General features: G+C 38.2%; 3 protein-coding genes and 1 long non-coding RNA gene across 8 annotated transcripts in view; 3 read left to right on the forward strand and 1 right to left on the reverse strand.

Moving 5' to 3' along the window:
* ksr1a (kinase suppressor of ras 1a) overlaps positions 1–8,511 on the forward strand; it is a 30,593-nt gene extending 22,082 nt beyond the window's left edge. For 3 of the 5 annotated variants that reach the window (XM_077504853.1, XM_077504852.1, XM_077504849.1), the window contains 12 exons: positions 1,379–1,547; positions 1,846–1,887; positions 2,162–2,210; positions 2,330–2,399; positions 3,269–3,562; positions 3,691–3,887; positions 4,056–4,152; positions 5,090–5,223; positions 5,337–5,468; positions 5,540–5,675; positions 5,755–5,888; positions 8,203–8,511. In XM_077504853.1, coding sequence (XP_077360979.1) covers positions 1,379–1,547; positions 1,846–1,887; positions 2,162–2,210; positions 2,330–2,399; positions 3,269–3,562; positions 3,691–3,887; positions 4,056–4,152; positions 5,090–5,223; positions 5,337–5,468; positions 5,540–5,675; positions 5,755–5,888; positions 8,203–8,209 — 1,461 coding nt within the window. In that variant the 3' untranslated portion in view covers positions 8,210–8,511. Of the gene's footprint in view, positions 1–1,378; positions 1,548–1,845; positions 1,888–2,161; positions 2,211–2,329; positions 2,400–3,268; positions 3,563–3,690; positions 3,888–4,055; positions 4,153–5,089; positions 5,224–5,336; positions 5,469–5,539; positions 5,676–5,754; positions 6,182–8,202 lie in introns of those variants that run through there. The other 2 variants (XM_077504851.1, XM_077504850.1) reach the window with 2 other exon arrangements.
* LOC144006148 (uncharacterized) lies at positions 4,744–12,480 on the reverse strand. The gene is made up of 3 exons (XR_013279745.1): positions 12,065–12,480; positions 11,859–11,984; positions 4,744–5,897 (listed from the first exon to the last, which is right to left on the reverse strand). It is a non-coding gene; the product is annotated as an uncharacterized LOC144006148 (long non-coding RNA).
* Positions 8,513–12,835, forward strand: LOC144006147 (uncharacterized). The gene is made up of 2 exons (XM_077504854.1): positions 8,513–11,601; positions 11,881–12,835. Exon 2 carries the CDS (start codon positions 11,895–11,897, stop codon positions 12,591–12,593), a length of 699 nt encoding a protein of 232 aa, XP_077360980.1. The 5' UTR covers positions 8,513–11,601; positions 11,881–11,894; the 3' UTR covers positions 12,594–12,835.
* Positions 12,836–13,837: 1,002 nt separating this feature from the next.
* LOC144006794 (oligodendrocyte-myelin glycoprotein) lies at positions 13,838–18,094 on the forward strand. Its single transcript, XM_077505837.1, has 2 exons — positions 13,838–13,846; positions 15,112–18,094. Exons 1-2 carry the CDS (start codon positions 13,838–13,840, stop codon positions 15,964–15,966), a joined length of 864 nt encoding a protein of 287 aa, XP_077361963.1. The 3' UTR covers positions 15,967–18,094.
* Positions 18,095–19,390: the final 1,296 nt, after the last annotated feature.

Consider the following 19,390-nt stretch of genomic DNA (forward strand, 5'->3'; position numbering starts at 1 on the left):
CTTCAGTGTTTGTATGTGTGAAAGTTTTGAACACTCTGGCGCAGATGGAATCTGTGTGTTTGCTTTGGTGTGAAAGACAAATAGTTATGCAGGTGATTTTTGCCATCTGACGTCTCTCCACTTGACACTGCTATGTGAATATTTTATTTATTTATATATTCCACCAAGTCTTCTCCCGATACTCCGGTCTCCTCCCACATTCCAAAGACATGCATGGCAGGTTAATTGGGTGCTCCGAATTGTCCCCAGGTGTGCTTGTGAGTGTGGATGCGCGTTCGTCTCTGTGTGCCCTGCGATTGGCTGGCAACCAGTCCAGGGCCTACTGACCTTTGTGAGGAATAAGAGGTCAAGAAAATGGATGGATGGATCGATATTCCACCAATAATGATTTTAGAGAATCACTGAAGTGTTGCACAAACATTGACATCAGCATGGATGAGATGAAATGTTTACATAATTCTAATTCAATAAATAACAATTGTAACTATAAATTTAAAAAAAATCTGAATTGTCTTAGACTGCAATAAAGCACGTCTTTCATAAATGTAAGAAAATACTTTTTAATTCACGTGAAAAGTAAATTTCAAGAAAACAAAGATACAAAAAAAAATTGCCTTTAAAATTCTATTTTCTTGTAATAATTTATGAGGAATAAAAGGTATTGAAATAAACGATTCATGGTTTTATGAAGCAATATCCCGCTCGAAAAGGAAAATCGATTCAATAATGATTATTCAATTTATTAAACCCAGCCCTAATGTCAATTATATTTGTTTTTTAAGCAATTTTCATGATTACAGTTACAGCTGATATATGAGAGAGGGATCTTCGAGACCACTTTTTTTTTTTCAGACCAATACCAGTAGTCACTGATATTCAATACCATCTACCGCTACTAGGGTGTCCTGATCCGATATTGATATTGAATATTGGTCCAATATCAGGCAAAATACAAAAAAAAAACAAAAAAAACAAACAGTATTGTTAATATAGCTAATATGTATACCTTATATTTAGTATAAGTTGTTTTTATTTACTTTATTAGGGTTATTTCTCAGAATCCTTTATTTTGTTTGTTTTAATTTAATTATGTTTTGAATACATGGGTCATTTTTTTCCTACCTATTATTGTTGACTATTGTTCTTTGTTTGAAAAGTTTCACCTAATCAAAGCTCTTCTAATATTTCATACTAAAAAAAAAACAAGTACGTCATGTATAATTTCTGCTTATATTGTATGAAATTGATATTGTGATTGGACAGTATTCTCTGTTTTGTTTTTCTATGAACCAACATGCCTCATGCAACACTGGTAATAGACTGCAAAAGTGAGCGTAACGTCGGTCTGATCTCTCAACTGAGTGGCTTGTGTCAGCAGGATCACCCTCCCGTCCTCAACCAGCTCGACTCCAGCAGTAATCCGTCCTCCACGACCTCGTCCACGCCCTCCTCCCCGGCACCCTTCCAGCAGAGCAACCCTCCCAGCGCCACGCCGCCGCCCAACCCCTCGCCCAAAGGCCATCGGGACAGCCGCTTCAACTTCCCAGGTGAGCCTCACAGATAATCAGACACGAGGCAAATCCAATTGTGCATGCTAGCATGAGCCGCAGTACAGTATTAATATTCCTTGATTTCCCTCAAGTAATAAGAAATAGATCCCTCTCTTTTTTTTCACCTTCTGTGGAGTTAACATTGAAAACCTATAATAGTTGTGCATTTTAAAGTTTGTTCTTTTGGAAAAAAATAAATAAATAAATCCTCTAATCATGCGTCTCTCTTCCTCTGCCATGCTTGCTGGCCTTTCCGACTTTTTGTATTTTTATTTTTATTTTTTTTAAACGAAAGCTGCCTGCTACTTTCAGCATAGACAGCAGTTTATCTTCCCTGGTGAGTCCCAACATGTCATACTGCATTGTCACCTTCCCGTCATTTCCTTGTGCAAATCCGAGATAGCCTGCAGCTGCTACTGCCCTCTGCATGTCATTCCTCGGAGGTTTCGCAGTGTCATACTGTCGTCTACTGGTATAAATGTTGTTTGAACGCCATCTGCTGGTGATAACGGGAAACTGCATGTAGTTTTGTTGCATTTGCATTTGTGTTGTACAAATTCATCAGATGAATATTTTTGAGTATTGTTTTTATGTTTTATGATTCTTTTCAGACGTCTCCAGCCCTGTTACTTTACATACTGATATTCTCCAAGATACAGTGTAAGACATTATTCTTTTCATTCCTGCATTCCTATTTATATATGTTGATTTTTTTTTTTTTTATCTCGCATATAGAATTCTGAGAATACTTTTCATTGGCTTTTGTTGTGGCATTACAGTAGTGAGATTGAGCAATCAGAAGAGGACATACATGATGATTTGGTTGAAGATGAAGATGAAGATGAGGAGGTATGACATAAGAAAATATATAAAATGCTGACGTTCAAATTCATGGAAGTCTATTGTTGAATATAAAGATTTATTGGGTGACCAATAAGACCCGAAGTTGGTTCTGACCCAAACTTTGCCAGTGATGACAAATGAAGCTTCATGAAGCACGTGATATGTTTTTTTTTTATTCCTCTAGATGGCACTATTGGTTTAAAAATGCAGTGGAAATTTCCATTGCACCAGCCTTTATTTAATTCAAGAGCACCATCTAGAGGAGTCAAAAATATTGCAAGTGCTTCATGAAGCTTTATGGAGTCATTTTGATCAGTGTTATGTTAACACTGATCAAAATGACTCCATTTAACTCATTTGCTCCCAAAAACGTATAAATTTTCTATTTTAAATGCATTAAGTGTCCCAAAGACGTATTTATACTTATTATTTTAATTTTTTTTTAATGCTAAAGCATACAGAAGGCTTTGATGCAGCCTCTCATCTGCAGAGAAGGGGTAAAAAAAGAAAAGAAAAAGGTAGTAATTACAAAAACGGCCACCAGGTGGCAGCATAATGAGATCAACCAGGGCCGTGTTGAAAACAAGCTGTTTCCCTACAATTCCAAGCAGATTTTTGAATAATGATGAAATTAGCTATATTCTAATGCTAAGTGCTGCTAATCGGAAACAGCTAATTTTTTCCCTGATGAAAGAAGAGACTCTAATCTTTCTTTTGGTAGGTTCCATGTTTTTATATCAATAGAACATAATATTCTGTGCATCTTGCAAAATCAGTCAAAATCCAGTAAAACAGCCGGGAGCGAAGAGGGTTTCGCTTGAGTGAAAATGGCTGGGAGGGAATGAGTTAAAGAGCAAATCATGGTCCACTTGTAGGAAGTGGAGGACGACATCGAGGTCGAAGACGAAGACCCCGAATTGGACGAGGACAACGAGGAGGAAGAGGAGGAGATTTGCGACGAAGGCGAGGACGAGGAGGACGGCGAGGAGATCCGGATGAACATGGGCTCCGACGGCGAGTGCGAAAGCGACAAGTTAGACGATCTGCCCTGCTCGCGGGGGAACCAATGGAAGGTCCCCATCTCCCGCAAAGCCAGCCAGACCAGCGTCTACCTGCAGGAGTGGGACATCCCTTTTGAGCAGCTGGACCTTGGGGAACTTATAGGGAAGGTAAGGAAACAGAAACAAATGTAAAATGATTGTATTCAGTAGGAGTGTGTCTCCAGATCGATTATCGATACGCCTCCGCCAAGTATCGATATTGTAGACACTTTTAATGGACACATTTGTTGATCCAGGGCCGCTGGGGCAAGGTGCATAAAGGTCGATGGCACGGCGAGGTGGCCATCCGACTTCTTGAGATCGACGGGAACAATCAGGACCACTTGAAGCTCTTTAAAAAGGAAGTGATGAACTACAGGCAGACCAGGCACGAGAATGTGGTGCTCTTCATGGGGGCTTGCATGGCCCCGCCCCACTTAGCTATCATCACAAGGTAAGAGCTTGAATATCGAACCATACGTGCGTATCAGATTTTGACCCACATTTGGAAGAATTACACAACAATGATGTATTGTACTGTCACTTGAACCACGCTGTGTAAATCCAACCAAACGTGCACCACTTTGGCAACTAAATACATTTGTTTTCATTTTGTTTACAGTTTCTGTAAAGGGAGGACGCTGTATTCAATTGTAAGAGATACGAAAAACACTTTGGATACCAACAAGACCAGACAAATCGCCCAGGAGATTGTCAAGGTAGTTTCCTGTTGAGTCATTGGGTTTTAAACACCTCACTGTTGATCAATAAATAGCCAAACTTAGCTAGCTGTTTTGACATGCAACATTCTGTCCAAAATGGATTCAAAGCAATCAATTATCCTCCACATTTGCAATGCCAAAGTGCAATGACAATAAAATCCCAGAAAAGTTCTGGCTTACACTTGTGTGAACTACAAGTAAAACTACAATTAAAACTTTTGTGCTAACTGAACGAATGGTGTAGTGGTTAGCTTGCGCTCCCTTGTAATCAGCAGGTTCCCTGTTCATGACCCGCTCGTTTTTTTTTTCTTCTTCTTTTCCTCTCTCTTCCTCCCTCTCCTCCGCTTCTTTTCCACGATTTCTTGCGGCAAGGAGCCATTTTATTTCAAATGTTTATTGAAAAATTGATTGCTTGCGTGGCCATTCAGAGGAGTTACTTAAACGCAGTGCTCCAGCAGTAGGCTGCAGCGCCCCGTCAACCACAAGGGGAGAGGCGGGGTTTTACTGAACCTAGCGTTTACTTGCCCGTGAGAAAAATAACCAGCAAAACACTCAATATTTCATAAAAAAAATTACATCGCCATGGTGTCAAAGTTAAGATTTAATCATTATATGCCTATAGTTAATTGCATCCGGGAAAAGAGCTTGTTGCAACATGGTCCTGGCTGATCGCTTATCGTCTGCTGCCACCTGCTGGCCGTTTTTTGTAAAAAAAAACAAAAAAAAAAAACATAACGACCATTGCTTTAAGCGATGAAGCTGTATCAAATCCTTCTGTATACTTCAGCATAAAAACAACAACATATAAATAAGTTTTTGAGAGGTGCAGGGCAAAGTATTAAAAAACGTATTTATATGTTTTTGGGTTTGAATGAGTTAATAGCTTGTAACAAACATTAGGATGAAAAATATAATGAAGTGTCTCCCAATGTAGGGAATGGGATATCTGCACGCTAAAGGCATTGTCCACAAAGACTTGAAGTCGAAGAATGTTTTTCATGATACCAACAAGGTCGTGATCACCGACTTCGGCCTTTTTGGGATCTCTGGTGTTGTTCAGGAAGGAAGGTAAGACGAAGTTGGCCAATCTAATTTTCTTATGATTGTTCGTTTCCATCCAATTGAGCCATGTTAGTTGTTGCACAGCTCGCTTAAGGTGCTGATTTTGCAAACTGTCTCAGGCAGGAGAATCAGCTAAAACTTCCAAATGGCTGGATTTGTTACCTCGCACCGGAAATAGTGCGCAAAATGAGTCCAGGTAACAACGAGGACCGGCTTCCTTTCTCCACTGCGGCAGACGTGTACGCGTTCGGGTAAGATGTGTTCTGTGCGTCGATTTGAGACCACCCAAACATGAAATCATAATCACGCGTTGGTTTTGAAGCACCATTTGGTACGAGTTGCAAGTCAGGGACTGGCCAATCACCAACCAGCCTGTGGAAGCAACCATCTGGCAGGTGGGCAGCGGAGAAGGTATCAAAAAGATCCTGTCCGAAATCAGCCTGGGGAAGGAGGTCACGGTGAGTCCTCGTTGTCGGACACGCGAGCGCGTTCGGCCTTCGTCCGGTGTTCTGACCCGAAGCGTCTTCTCCGGTTCAGGAGATCCTCTCGGCCTGCTGGGCTTACGACCTGCGGGAGCGGCCCCCTTTCACGCAGCTGGCCGACATGCTGGAGAAGCTGCCCAAACTCAACCGCAGGCTGTCTCACCCGGGACATTTCTGGAAGTCAGCAGAGTAGGTATCCTACAAAATGGAAAGAAGGAAGGGGGGAAATGTTTTCTTTGCTGCAATGACTCAATCACAATCATATCCTTGCAGTATATGTAAAAAATAAGCTTTTTTTGGGGGGGAGAGGGGGATTGATTGATTGATATTTTATTTACATAAGAGATTCTCTAGAGATTAACAGGAAAATAAATGCATAATCATACTTTGGCCACGTGGCGTTAAAGGGAAATTTTATTTGGTGAACTGAGTATTTTTGGAAGACAAATTTTTTTTTTATAATGTGTTTGGATTTTTTTTTTTTAAATAGCCATTTACCTTCCATGTCAACATATTTTTATGTACACTTTCACTACCTATGCATGGCTAATGTTTTATTTATAGTTCATGTAACAGGATCCTTTAGAAAGGTCTAAAGATTTCCTCAAAATTGTTGGGAGTCTTTTTGTACCAAAAAAATAAATGATTGTCCTACTGCACAGTGCACATGCTGCACTCCAACTTCAATTTTTTTGCCAGCATAAATAAATAAATAAATATAGATTATTGTAAATATATATTATTATAAATTCTGTTTGTTCCAAAAGGAATATTTCTATTTTTTGAAATTGGTCTTAATATTTTTTTTTAAATGTGTAAACATTTTTTTGTTTTATACCCCCCAAAAAAATAAATAAATAAGTTATTGTCCTACTGCATAGTGTACAAGCTGCACTCCAACTTCAAGTTCTTAAATATTAAATCAATATTATGATATGTGTTATTATAAGTTCTGTTTGATCCAAAAGGAACTTACATAATTATTGTGTTTCCTTTTTTTTTTTTTTTTTGTCTTAATATTTTTAAATGCGTAAACATTTTCTTGCTTTATACCAAAAAGTAATTGTTTGAATAATAGTGATTACAATTATTGCCAAACTAATCGGGATTTTTATTTTTTCCATAATTGAGCAGCCCTCAAAGTCTGAATAATATAGAGTACCGTATATTATGTAATTTACAATGCATTTCATGGGCAGCACGGTGGGGAAGTGTTAGGCACATTTGGACATTTTTACATATTTCTATGCAGCCTTTTTCATGAGGCTTTTGTAACATTCTGCACAAAAAGTCATACACTGGAATAAGCTCAAAAAAATATTAGGGTGCATTTTTGTCAAATTAATAGTCTATTTTCCAACCATCTGTTTTCACCACAATCTATATTTGGATTACAAAAACTAATGCATAAAAAATGACAGTGGTGCCGTGAGACGTGAGTTTAATTCATTTGTTGACTATGCCTGTAACTCACAGACTTGATATCTCAAATCATCTTCCACCATTGAAGCGATTGAAAATTACATTAGCCCATTCGACACCCAAAATTTGTTATTTTTTAATTTGAAAAATAGCACAAACGTACAAAGAATTAAAAAAAATAAATAAACAATTTTTGTCTTCCTTTCACGTTGAATGCAGATGTGTGCGCTTTGGCCTGAGTGCAGTATTTTTTCAATTCAGTTCAATTTATTTCATTCCTTAAAAAAAAAAAAAATGCAGTATAAAACAAAAATACAGATATACTGTACTGGAGGCAGTAATACGGAAGTAATATCATTCGTTCTTTGCAGAGGATAAATAATATATGCCTGTATGCTAATTGTTAGCCTGCCTGCTTATGGAGTTTCCTATTGTACTGTATGATAGCATTAAGGTTGTGGAGGCTATTGTGTGGTTGTTTTAAATACAAGTGTATTTTTTTTTTTGGTTTAGTTTATTTACTAATATCTGCTAAACTGCCACATATTATGCAGTGGTTAGAAGTGAGGTTACTGCCACACAGTTTGTGCTCCACAAGTCTATGGAAAAAAAATGGCTGATCCACAGCTTCTATCTCGAATTTATGAGGTGGATCACTTGTATCTCGAGGCACCACTGTCATTTACGTGGGGTGGGTGGTTATGCTTTTTTTTTGTGTGCGTTTTTCAAAGTATTTTTACAGTAGTAATTGCGTGTCTTAATTTGAGATGCACTGCTATTTTTTTTTCTTTTTACAAGGATCTGTTGCCACATCTAACATTGAACTGCATTATATGAGATTAAAAAGAAAATCCTTCGTTTTTTCCCCGTTTAATCTACTTGCACTTTTCTTCTGTAAAAACCACGGCAAAGAAATAATTTTGATATGAACTAATACATTAATCATCTCTTAAGTGTGTCTTTACTAGCCTGCTTGTCTTGAAATCTTTCCAATCTGTTGCCTTTACCAGATTGACTAACCGTCGTCTATTAACGATGGCCTCTTCCTTTGCTCTCTCTTTTGTCTCCTGTCGGCCTCCAGGTTGTAGCGGCAAACATAAGCAATGCAACACAAAGCCTGCGTCTGCCTTGCATGCTCCCGAATCCTTAATGCCCACAGGATTGTTCAAACTAAGCATTGCCTCCAACACAATCACGCTCATCTTCTCTGTCCGCTCACAAAAGCGAGCATCAGTGGACTGAGGTGTAGCACACTTTTGCTCCTCCCCTTTTCTTTGGGTTTTTCTCTGAGGCTTTGTTTGTGATCACATGACCAGCTTGCTTGTGTGATGTGTCCCGAAGCCTCTCAGTTCATTTGGCTCCGTTTTTTTTTTTTTTTTTTTTTTTTTTTTTTTTTTTTTAAATAGTTATTGCATGTTTCCCTTTTTTATTTACAGTATTTGGTGACCATTGCAGTGTTTTGTGGCATTTGGTTTAAAACGGGGGGGGGGGAAACAATCTATTTTTTTGTTTTGTTTTGTGCTAATTTAACCCTTCCACACTTATCCATTGATTTCTTAAGCATTTAATTACATATCCCTCCCCCTCTCACTCATTCAACATCATCCCAGGGAAAGGAATACATGCTGGAATTCGATTTTATTTTATTTTTTAAAGCTGTCAAGTGCACCTTATAAGAATATTGGTTATTTGAAGCAGCTGAGTGACTTTACGAGGAAAGAAAAAATAAAAAAAAAACACACAAAAAAAAAAAAATCAGGAACCTGGCGCAAAAGTGTCCTCTATCTTCCTTAAAATGTACCTCTTGTTTTTGTTTTTTTTTGTGCTTGCAATTTTTGTGCGTGTCTGAGTGGAACATGCTGGATTAATTAGTTTTTCTGTTGCTAAATAGTGTAAATACATTATTTAATGTACAGCAATTTATGATGATCGAACATTTGTACAAACATTTTCTATGTAAAAGGCATCACCACGTTTTTTTTGTTGTTTTTTTTTTTTTTTTAATACGGCCCGCTTCCGCCGATACAGATGTGTATATATATTTATATTTTTGTCATGTACAAAGACTACCATTTTTTTTTAAAAAAAAGGTCCAATACATGTTTTGTTTTTTGTTTTTGTTTTTTTGTTGTCAAAATTCATATTTTTGTATTGCATGTGAAGACCGTTCTGTACACGCAGGTTCTGTTTTCATCCTTGGAAGACAATAAAATGAGGCTCGTCATGTAAAAATACAATTTCATTATTGCCCTCCAGACTGCCGATTTGAATATAGTGTGGGAAACCCTGCTGATTCGCAGTCGTAGCATTTTGCAGGGAATTTAGCGTTTAATGTATTTGGTTGGTTGGTTCATTTATCCAACCAGTCTAACAGGAAAAAAAAAAAAAAGTACTTGGCCACCATCTTGTGTCATAAATAGGCAATTGCAAACCTCTTTGGGTGGGCATCACTTATTCATTCAAATAGTGGGGGCGCAATATGCAATATTTATTGACACTTCAAATGAACAGAAAATTAACCGATAATACAAAACGTGCACATCATCACAGTGCAGAGGAAAATATCCAACCGCAGATGGCACAAAGACCCGGCAACAGAGGGCGACTTGCCCTCTCCGGGTTGCAACTGGGTCATCCAAATATCGATCGGACATTCCAGTAAAGCGCATTTATCAGGGTGTCCTAATCTACTTGCCGGTCCTCATCTCGATTTAGAGCAAACTTTAAAGCTTCAACGGCAGCAAAACAAAAACACCTTGCGTTTCACCTTGCCCGCCTCGAGAGTCATTTCGGCGAGGAATCAATCAAGAGTCTCGCTACGTGTCAGTAAAATGAGAAACATTGACTGATAAGAAGGGAGGGATGGATTTTTGCACACTCATACTGATCCGTTCTGCACAGAAGATGCGAGCGGATCACATGACCTTGCAGGGGAGAGAGAGCAGACATAAAATGTCCTTTTTCTCCACTGGACCGTCAAATGACAAATTGTCCTTTTGCATTTTGGTATATTTACTTGAAGCATTCCCACATGTTATTGTGATTTTTTTATTTTTTTTTCTCCACACGTTTTTGCCATGTAACAACTCCTACATAATACTTGTGATTTACACTGTTTAAATTTCAACTTGCTTAAAAAATTCACACCTCCACACCTCATATATGGTCTGATTCCACATTAATTATAACATTCGCGCAATTTAACGTTAAATATCAACTTTTTCCCCATTCATTTTCAATGGGATAGACATTGAACTATTTCTAAGTGTCAATTTCCACGCCCACTTCCATACATACAATTTATCATCATTACCAGGTGTTTGATACTGCTCGTTGGTAAAGTGAATTGTCCAGTAACCAGTGCAGGAGGTCATCATTTTATAATTTTTCTCTCAATTTACTTCATAAGCATTCCACATGCATTCAAATCTTAGCATTCAGCTTTCAGCATTCCCACGCAATTTGTCCAGGAATTGCACTTAATCTAGTTAAGTAAGCTACCCTTGCGTTTACTGTTGTCGCCGAAGTGGTGGCAAAAGTACTTGCATTCTGTACTGAAATAGAAGTACTGATTTAACTCTCTAATGTACTTAAAAGGAAGTCAAGTCAAACATTTTCTTTACAATATCTTATATGCCCCCCAACTAGTCGAAATGTAGTATTGTGTTTATGGAATATGAATTAACCATACATCTTTATCCATTTCCGCCGGCGGCCATTTTGTCAATTGCTGTCAACTGACAATGACATCACAGTGCCTGAGGGGCCGGCTCAGGGAACGACCAATCACAGCTCACCTGCTGTCTGGTTTTGGTCATGTGACATTTGCAATCTGAGCCATGATTGGTTGTTAACCTGAGCCCTGCGCAACTGTGATGTCATTTTCAGTCGACGGCAAGTGACAAAATGGCCACCGCCTGAGATGGTTTGCTGCTTAATTCATATTCCGTAAGCGCAATATTGATCAGAATGTGGTGTTTAGACTGCATTGAATGTATTGTAAAGAACATTTTTGACTCGATACAAGATTAAAAAAAACCAAACCCAAATCTCCTGTTAATTATATACAACACCTGCTCTGCTAACTTGCCGCAATGAGACAAAGAAAAAAAAACCACTTGGGACCGTGGCCTGCTCTCAGTTCCTTTTCACTTTTTCCTTTTAACCTGAGATGTTAGTTAAGTTTCTCTTTTAGTCAACACCACAGCACTCTAACATCATTTAAATCAAATGTACGTTAAGTCTGCTCTGGCCTGCCCGACCTATACAAGAAGATTAAAATAACAGTGTGTCAACCCACAGATGTTCTCACTAAAACCACTTCCTTTTCTCACTACCCCAAATGGAGAAGTGAGCCCGAGACAGCTTTTACACGCCATTGATTTGTTTGACTGTAAATGAAGAGTCTTTTTGCGCGCTCGTCTACAGTCGCTCCTTTTTGTCAAGCAAGTTTGTCGTCTTGGGATCAATTACTTCCAATGTAAGTGATGTTTTTTAAATGCAAACATTAAAAACATGCTGACTGTACTTATTTATTGTAATCTAATTACATTTAAAGCTAGTTTTAGTTACCTATGTATTTATTTACCTACATGTGCGTTATTTTTATATATATTATATATTTAATACATTTATATTTTATTTATTTATTTTTTATTGACTCGTTACTTACCTTTGTTCCCAAGTTGTCTATGCTTTTCTTTGACTGACCTACTTAGCTAACCAGTGCTGACTCACTTGTTCTCTTGCTTCTTTCCAGCTACATTAGTAACCATGAAGGCCCCCGCAATCCGTCCCCTGCTATTCGGCATAATTATACTGAGGGCCCTGATGTGCGAGGCTCAAAACAACTCGACTTCTGACCTAAGAACACCAAAAGAAAATGCGTCAGTCAGTGCCATTTCCCCGGGTCAGTCTTCCCGAGCTGTCACCACTCAACTCACCTCCGCCGTCGGAAGCACCTCTAAGTCGAACCCTTCGCCGGACTCGACGCCAAGCAGCACCGCATCGCCGGTCGGCGTGTCGGACACGAGTAATAAATGCATCGCACTCGTGATGCTAACAGGAGGCCTGATCCTGGTCTGCTTCGTTCTGCTGTTGTCCACTTTAATGCTGACCTGCAAAGTGTGCCAGATGAGCAAACGCATCGGGATGCTGGCAAGCGAGCCGGCAAAGCGGACGGAATCGGACGGGAAATACAAAAGTAACTCGGAGACGGAAGCCAAAGAGAACAGCATGTTACTGACTGACTTGAGTCAAACACAGGAGCAAGTGGACCACCGTGGCCCCGAAGAGGAAAGCGTGAAGGTCCGTGAGAATGGAGAAAAGGGAGAAGGGAAGGAGAAGGAGGCGGCCGAAAGTGAAGAAGCTGCTGATGTCACCCCAGTTGATGATTCAACCTGTTTGACACAGCAAAAAGATGGCGAGGCCCCCTCGCCTGATGGCAACGAGGAACAAAAACATCTGGTTTAGCATTCTGCTTGTTTATTTTTATTTGTTTCAAAATGCTACACAGCTTTTGTTTTACAGCAAGGCATGTCCAGATTTTAATTTTAATTTTTTTCAGCACTAGACAGTTTTCATTTCAGTGAATGGAAATTCACATATGTATTTTTTTTATTTTTTGGTCTGCTGTTAATCGCTTATACACAAACTGCTGTATTTTTATTCTGGCCAAAGCAATAAAAGTTTCATTTTAGTGCTATATTATGGCATTTTGGTGTCAAGTTTACTATGTTGAAACAATTTCAGGCAGTTCATTTAGACAGCATCTTGTGACATTTTAATGTCAAGGACATATATAAAAATCAGTTTAAGGGTTTTATTTAGACAAAAAGAGTGCCTTGGTGCCATCTTGTTGCATCTTGGGGTCATGTTGAAATTGGTTTAGGAAGCTCATATAGACAATTTGACACCATCTTGTGGTATTTTGGTGTCGAGGACTTACATTAAAGTAAGTTGAAGGTGTTTATTGAAACAAAAATAGTGCCTTGGTGCCATCTTGTTGCATCTTGGGGTCATGTTGAAATGACTTTAGGAAGCTCATTTAGACAAACATAGTGCTTTGACACTATTTTGTGGTATTTTGGTGTAAAGGATGTACGTTAAAATAAGTTGAAGGTGTTTATTTAAACAAAAATAGTGCTTTGGAGCCACCTTGTGGCACGTTGGGGTCCATGAACTATGTTGAATTGAGTTGAGGAAGTTTATTTAAACAAACAGTGCTTTGACACCATTTTGTGGTATTTTGGTGTCAATGACCTACGTTAATTTAAGTTGAGGGTGTTTATTTATATAGACAAAAATAGTGCTTTGGAAACAAAAAAATATAATTGAAATGAATGGAGTCTCATTTAGACTAGAATACTGCTTTAACACGAACATCTTGTGACATATTGCTGTCAAGTAACTATGTTGAATTGATTTGAGGAAGTTCATTTGGACAAACATAGTGCTTTGGCACCATCTTGTGGCATTTTGGTGTCAAGGACCTATATTAAAATAAGTCGAGGGGTTTCATTAGGACGAAAATGGTGCTTTGGAGCCATACTGGGGCATTTGTGATGTCAAGGAACTATGTTGAATTGAGTTGAGGAGTATGAATTACACACATTACAGTACTTTGACGCCATCTTGTGGCATGTTGAGGGCCAAGGAACTGTGTTGAAGTCAGTTAAGGAATTTTCATTTAGACAAATATAATGATAATGTAGTGGATGCGAACCGTCTGCAAAAAAAATCTTTATTTACATTTAGCACAACACATGATTGCTCATTTTCTTTTGCAGAAAGATGTTTTCCATAGAAATCATATTGTTGTCGGTGATACCAGTCTAATTCCTTTTGAACACAAGCCGAACTAAATCTACAACAAGAGCGTTTTAGTTGTTAAATGCAGAAATAAAGTGTGAAAGGCCGACAGATTGAACAAGAATTGATGAGCAGTTTGTTTTGGAGGAGCAAGCCCCTCCATTATGTATTCCGTCCCCTAACTCCGAAACACCCTCCCCACCACTGAGCAGCTACAGCTTGATCGCGCCCACCCGAAGGATCCATCTCCAGAGGACGGGTGACATCAATTTGAGGACAAAAAGGGGCCCGTTTGAAAACTTGTTCAGTAACTGGACGTGTGCAAGGGTCACATTCTTTTTTTCCAGCCAGCTTGACTTCAAGGTTGAAAGTTTGCGAGTCTGCGCTGCACAAAGGAGCCTTGAAAAGTAACTGGAATGCTAAAATGAGAAGGTGAGTAGTGCTTTTCTGTTTTTTTTTGTTTTTTTTCTGCAACACGTGTTGAGTTTTTGAAACATCAGAGTCATGTTTTGAGTCTTTGGAGTCATTTGTGTGTGTCTCGCTTTGACAGGTGAAGTCTAAACTTCCTTGAAAGTCTATATGCATTGTTATTAACATAAACATGCATTCAATGCTGCATTCAAATCATTTAAAATCATTTAAATTGAAAGCCTCTTAAATATATAAAAAATATAGAAAAAAAGTATATTAATATAAATAATAGTTAATTTCAGTTTATTCAAATAAATGTTTACAAATTCTTTAAAAAAATAAACGAAAATAAATAAAATAAGTAAATGAAATTAAAGTAATAAATATATCTAATATATATAATAATTCAAAAAAAAAATGTACTGCTTTAGATTAAAAAAAAATAGATTAAAAAAAATACATTAAACTGAAGGTAAACATACAAGATTTTAATCCGATTTGTTGGCTTGTAATTGCATCCTTTAACCCATTCACTGCCATTGGTGGTACATTGACGGACGATACTTGAATACAAACTTGAATAAATAATAGTAATAAATTAATATAATATCTAATATATATAAAAAATAATTAAACGTAAAAATGTACTTCTTTAGATTTTTAAAAATCTAACATTTTTGATATGCGATTGAGGCCACATACGTATTTTTGATAAATACAATTTTCCCCCCAAAAAAAACAACGACCTACATGTCAATATAGAATTTAGCGATTGGACAAGAACGATACGGTCCACCAGTGGAACTTGAGGGTGCTCGACCTCTCCGGCAACAATCTGGAGAGGACCGTTTTCATCAACAACACGCTCATCAATCTGTGTACGCTCAACTTGAGCTACAATCGCCTCTGGACGTTTCCTACCAACATGCCAGCACGCCTGGAGATCGTCGATATATCCCACAATTCACTTGTTAAGGTGCTGCCGGGATCATTGGACCGTCTTAGCAACTTATCCCTCTTCTATCTTCACAACAATCGCCTTTCCGAGCTCCCCGTCGGGGTGTTTGACAAGATGGCGTCGCTTCGGGTTCTCACTTTGGGTAACAACCCTTGGGCGTGTCACCTCGATGCTGACGTGTCCTACCTCCTATCCTGGGTGCAGCGTACCGCCGCTCTCGTCTTGGGCTGCCCGTGTCGCCCTCAACCAATCTGCGGAGGGGTGAAAACGGGACTGTGGAACTTCACTTCTTTCGGTCTTCCTCCTGGCGTCTCCCGAGACTCCATGAAGGCAACAACCACAATCAACGACCGTCCTGATTCTTCAGCTTCTGCAGCTCATACGCGGCACGTTCATTTTCACGGCGCTTCTAACGAAACCCCACCTGGTTTCTCATTCACAGGCTCAACTCCAAAAATGAGAGTCATGACCAAAAGACCAATGAGGATCAGCGACTACTTCCTTGCAACAGAAAGCACCACCGTCCAAGTAAAGAAGACAAGCAGTTTTCGCACGAAGAGTGTGAGGAGGAAGGATTCGTCGTCTTCCGGTGGTGTCAACGTCAGTCAAACTCTGGTTAACTTCTTGGCATCCTTTCTCCTTGTTAGCTTGGCTTCCTGTCTCTAATCTTGCCTCATAACCTCCGAAGCCTGGTCAACACGAACCGATTTAACATTACATTACAGTTTAAAAACCAGTACAGCTCGTACTAGTATTTGTTGTAATCAAGTTACTCAACACGACATAACGTAGTACCAAGACTGACCTGTTGGCGGCAGCAAGTGTGTTGCTAGCGGGAATGCTAACTGTTGGAAGAAGAGTAATAAACGCTCCTAAAAATGCTCAAAACTAAACTACACTATTACTATAGGCACATTAATAGTTTAGTTCCGATATTAATTAGAGCCATTCTAATTCATTTTCAAACATTACCTTTAAAAACAAATGTCTTAAATATTATATAATTTGGAACAGGAAGTGTGCATGTACAGTACAACCATAGCTAACAACGTGGGCTAATCTTCCTAATATTCATAGATTGAGATGTATCACTTTATCATAAATGACTTGACACCAAATTCTAACCTTGGCGACATTTCAGAAACTTTACAAAAACGTGACCAGAGGAGTTTTTCAGCTGAAAAACTGGCGATAGGCTCAAAAGAAAAAATGTAAGAGACAAATTGATCAATAATAACTTTTACCATATGATCGTTTTCTCACATTTAACTGCTCTTCTTTAAAAATAAACAATGACAGTAAACCATAAGTAGACATATTAGTAAATGTGAAATTGCACACAATCAATTGATCCTCCGTATTCGTGAAGGTAAATCGTTCCATTTTCTTCACAATCAGGTGTTCATTATTCAGCTACATTTGGTGTTTACCACATATAAGGAATTTTCACATGTAAGTAGCCAGATATTTAGGCTTCACATTTATAATAGTCGGTGAGAAATTTAGCTTTGGCCACGAAATATTAGGAATATATCCTCTAAATTAGAACTGCCTTTTAAACGTTTGCCTGAAAAGCACCAGCACTGACTTTGAAGTATGTCCTGCAATGAGCAGATTTCGGCACATGATGGCACTATACATTCAATACTGAATGCAACTTGGAGGCAGAGCCTGCAGTATACCTTCAAATATCTTATCTTATTATTTGGATTTATACATTTTAACTTAATTATTGCCTTTTATTACAACGACTCAAATGATTTGTTTGACTTTTCCAATCTTGTAGTTCCAGCTCGTACAATGGCAGTTAATGAATATATTTGATCAGACTCTGGTCTGTTATACTTTACTTTAATGACCTCCCAGGAATCATTAACATAGAAATTTGTTGCAGAGAATGTAAGATGTCATCCCAATCCCGCATTTCAGACGAATGTAGTTGATCTAGCCCCGAGTAGATATTTTTCAAATGGCATTGAGTATTATTTTGTATACTCAAATAAAGTTATGCCCAAATCCTAATTCTTTGTTTTGCCACTTTTGTGTCAAAACCTCTTTTCAAAAGACCTTGTTGTGCTTCGCGCTATACAATCGGACGTGGTGTTTTTATTCTACCACAGTATGATGAATTATTCAGCAACTACATCTCCCATGAGTAAGAATACTAACTAAGCATAAAAGCATTAATCCCAGTCAGGCCTTTCTTCACACTTAATCACTGTTGACAACTACCTACTACAAGCACAGCTTTGAAAGGTAATCATAGAGCCATAACTCTCAAATATAAGCCAGTTTATTCTGTGAGAAATGTTTGGAAAATGCACAAATAAGCGACCGTTGAAAATGAGCACGTGCGAGTTTGGGTAATTTTTAAAAAAAAGCTACGGTAGCTTTACGCATTTTTTTTTAGCTAATGGATGCATTCCACAGAAGACAGATTTTCTATCTATCTGATATTTATTTTGGTTACAATATGAGACGGATGTTTTGTAATTCCAGCTTTTATTTTTATGCTTTCATTTGTTCGAACCAGTGCTGTGCATAAAACATTTTGTAAATGAAAATAACGTAATCATGAGTGTGTAAAATCTTCTGAAATTGTAATCTCAAAATCACAGCCTGCATGATGTCACTCACATTTTACCACAAGCTAAGTTTGAAAGTAAACACGCAAACAATTGTTTGTCTGTCGTTTAGCATTGTTGACAAGAAGTGAAAATCTAATAATGTCAATATTCTCCACTCATTAAAAACAGCAGCTGACAATAACTGACCAAAAAAAAAAAAAAAAAATGTCGTAAATAGTGCTTCAACAAATATGGTTTCATATTTGTGGACACTTTGACCAATGATTACCTTATTTTCCAACATGAAGTGTACAGGTAAGCTTTAATTAAACCACATTTACTATTTTTAAGGTCCGCATGCAGCCTGCTAATTTAACGGGAGCTTGTTCACTTTCTATTGCCATGCTACAAAATAATCCAGAAATACGACCCAAGACAGATCTGCAAGGACAAAAAAAAAAAAAAAAAAAAACACTCCCAGGAAATTCTGTACGAAGCAGGACTCCCTCCTGGAAACTACGGGAAGGTAAGAGGAAAACATGCACCATGTAAAATTGTAACATTCTATGCAGGAAGTAATTCATCAAACACAAAAACACATAACACTGCTGTGAAATAGCATGGAAATTAGGTTTTATTTGCATCTTTTTATGGTTTGTACTTTCCCACAACTATGCCACTAACAAATAAAGAGACTGCAGTTGCTGTTGAGAATTGTAATAAAAAAATAAAAATAATGATCTTGCATTGAAATTCATGCATTTTCAACATGGGAAAAAAAAATGCACCTCCATATCTGATTTGTGAATATTTTTTTTCTAATTTGTATTTAATCTCCACCAGCTGCTTTTTGCTTCACAACTTTCTGACAGTTTCTTCAAAGTAGCGTACTGGAGGAGGTATCGGGGCCGGCTCATACTAGCCAATTATTTTTGTTTCTCCAGACAACACAAAGTTGTGTCAGATTTCTCTTCTCCTAATAACTGACAAGGTGTAGAAGGCTTGTATCATTTACCGCTGGGTCTCTTCGTCTCTCTGTCAGGGCTTGTTTGCTGGGAGTGGACTGACACTTTCCTTTTACAGCACTAACAGCGACTATTACGCGTTTATATTCAAAGTATCCCCTCAAATTTCACAACATGCACCTTTTAAATGCCCCATGCGGTGAAAAGTAAGGCAGTACAACTACACGTTTTCTCTTCGGTGCTCTTTTCCTCCTTATGTGGTAATTTACAGTGGTGCCTTAAGATACAAGCGACCTGACTTGGGAGCTGTTCGAGATATGACGTAAGGTAAATTGTGATATGAATGCTGTAGCATGTGGTGGCAGTAAGCTAACTTTATCTTACCGGAAATTCACAACAAGCAACTGTTTAGCATAGTGAATAAATCGTTTAAAAAAAAAAAGACAAGCTGTTTATTGCTATCGTAGTGATGACAAATGAGGCTTCACGAAGCACTTGTGATATTTTTAGTATTCCTCTAGATGGCACTATTGAATTAAAGATGCAGTGGAAATTTCC

This window comes from Festucalex cinctus, chromosome 18, assembly GCF_051991245.1.
Source record: "Festucalex cinctus isolate MCC-2025b chromosome 18, RoL_Fcin_1.0, whole genome shotgun sequence".
Taxonomy (NCBI): Eukaryota; Metazoa; Chordata; class Actinopteri; order Syngnathiformes; family Syngnathidae; genus Festucalex; species Festucalex cinctus.

Coding starts and splice junctions, on each gene's coding strand:
- LOC144006147 (XM_077504854.1), top strand. CDS start 11,895: ATGAAGGCCCCCGCAATCCGTCCCCTGCTATTCGGCATAATTATACTG.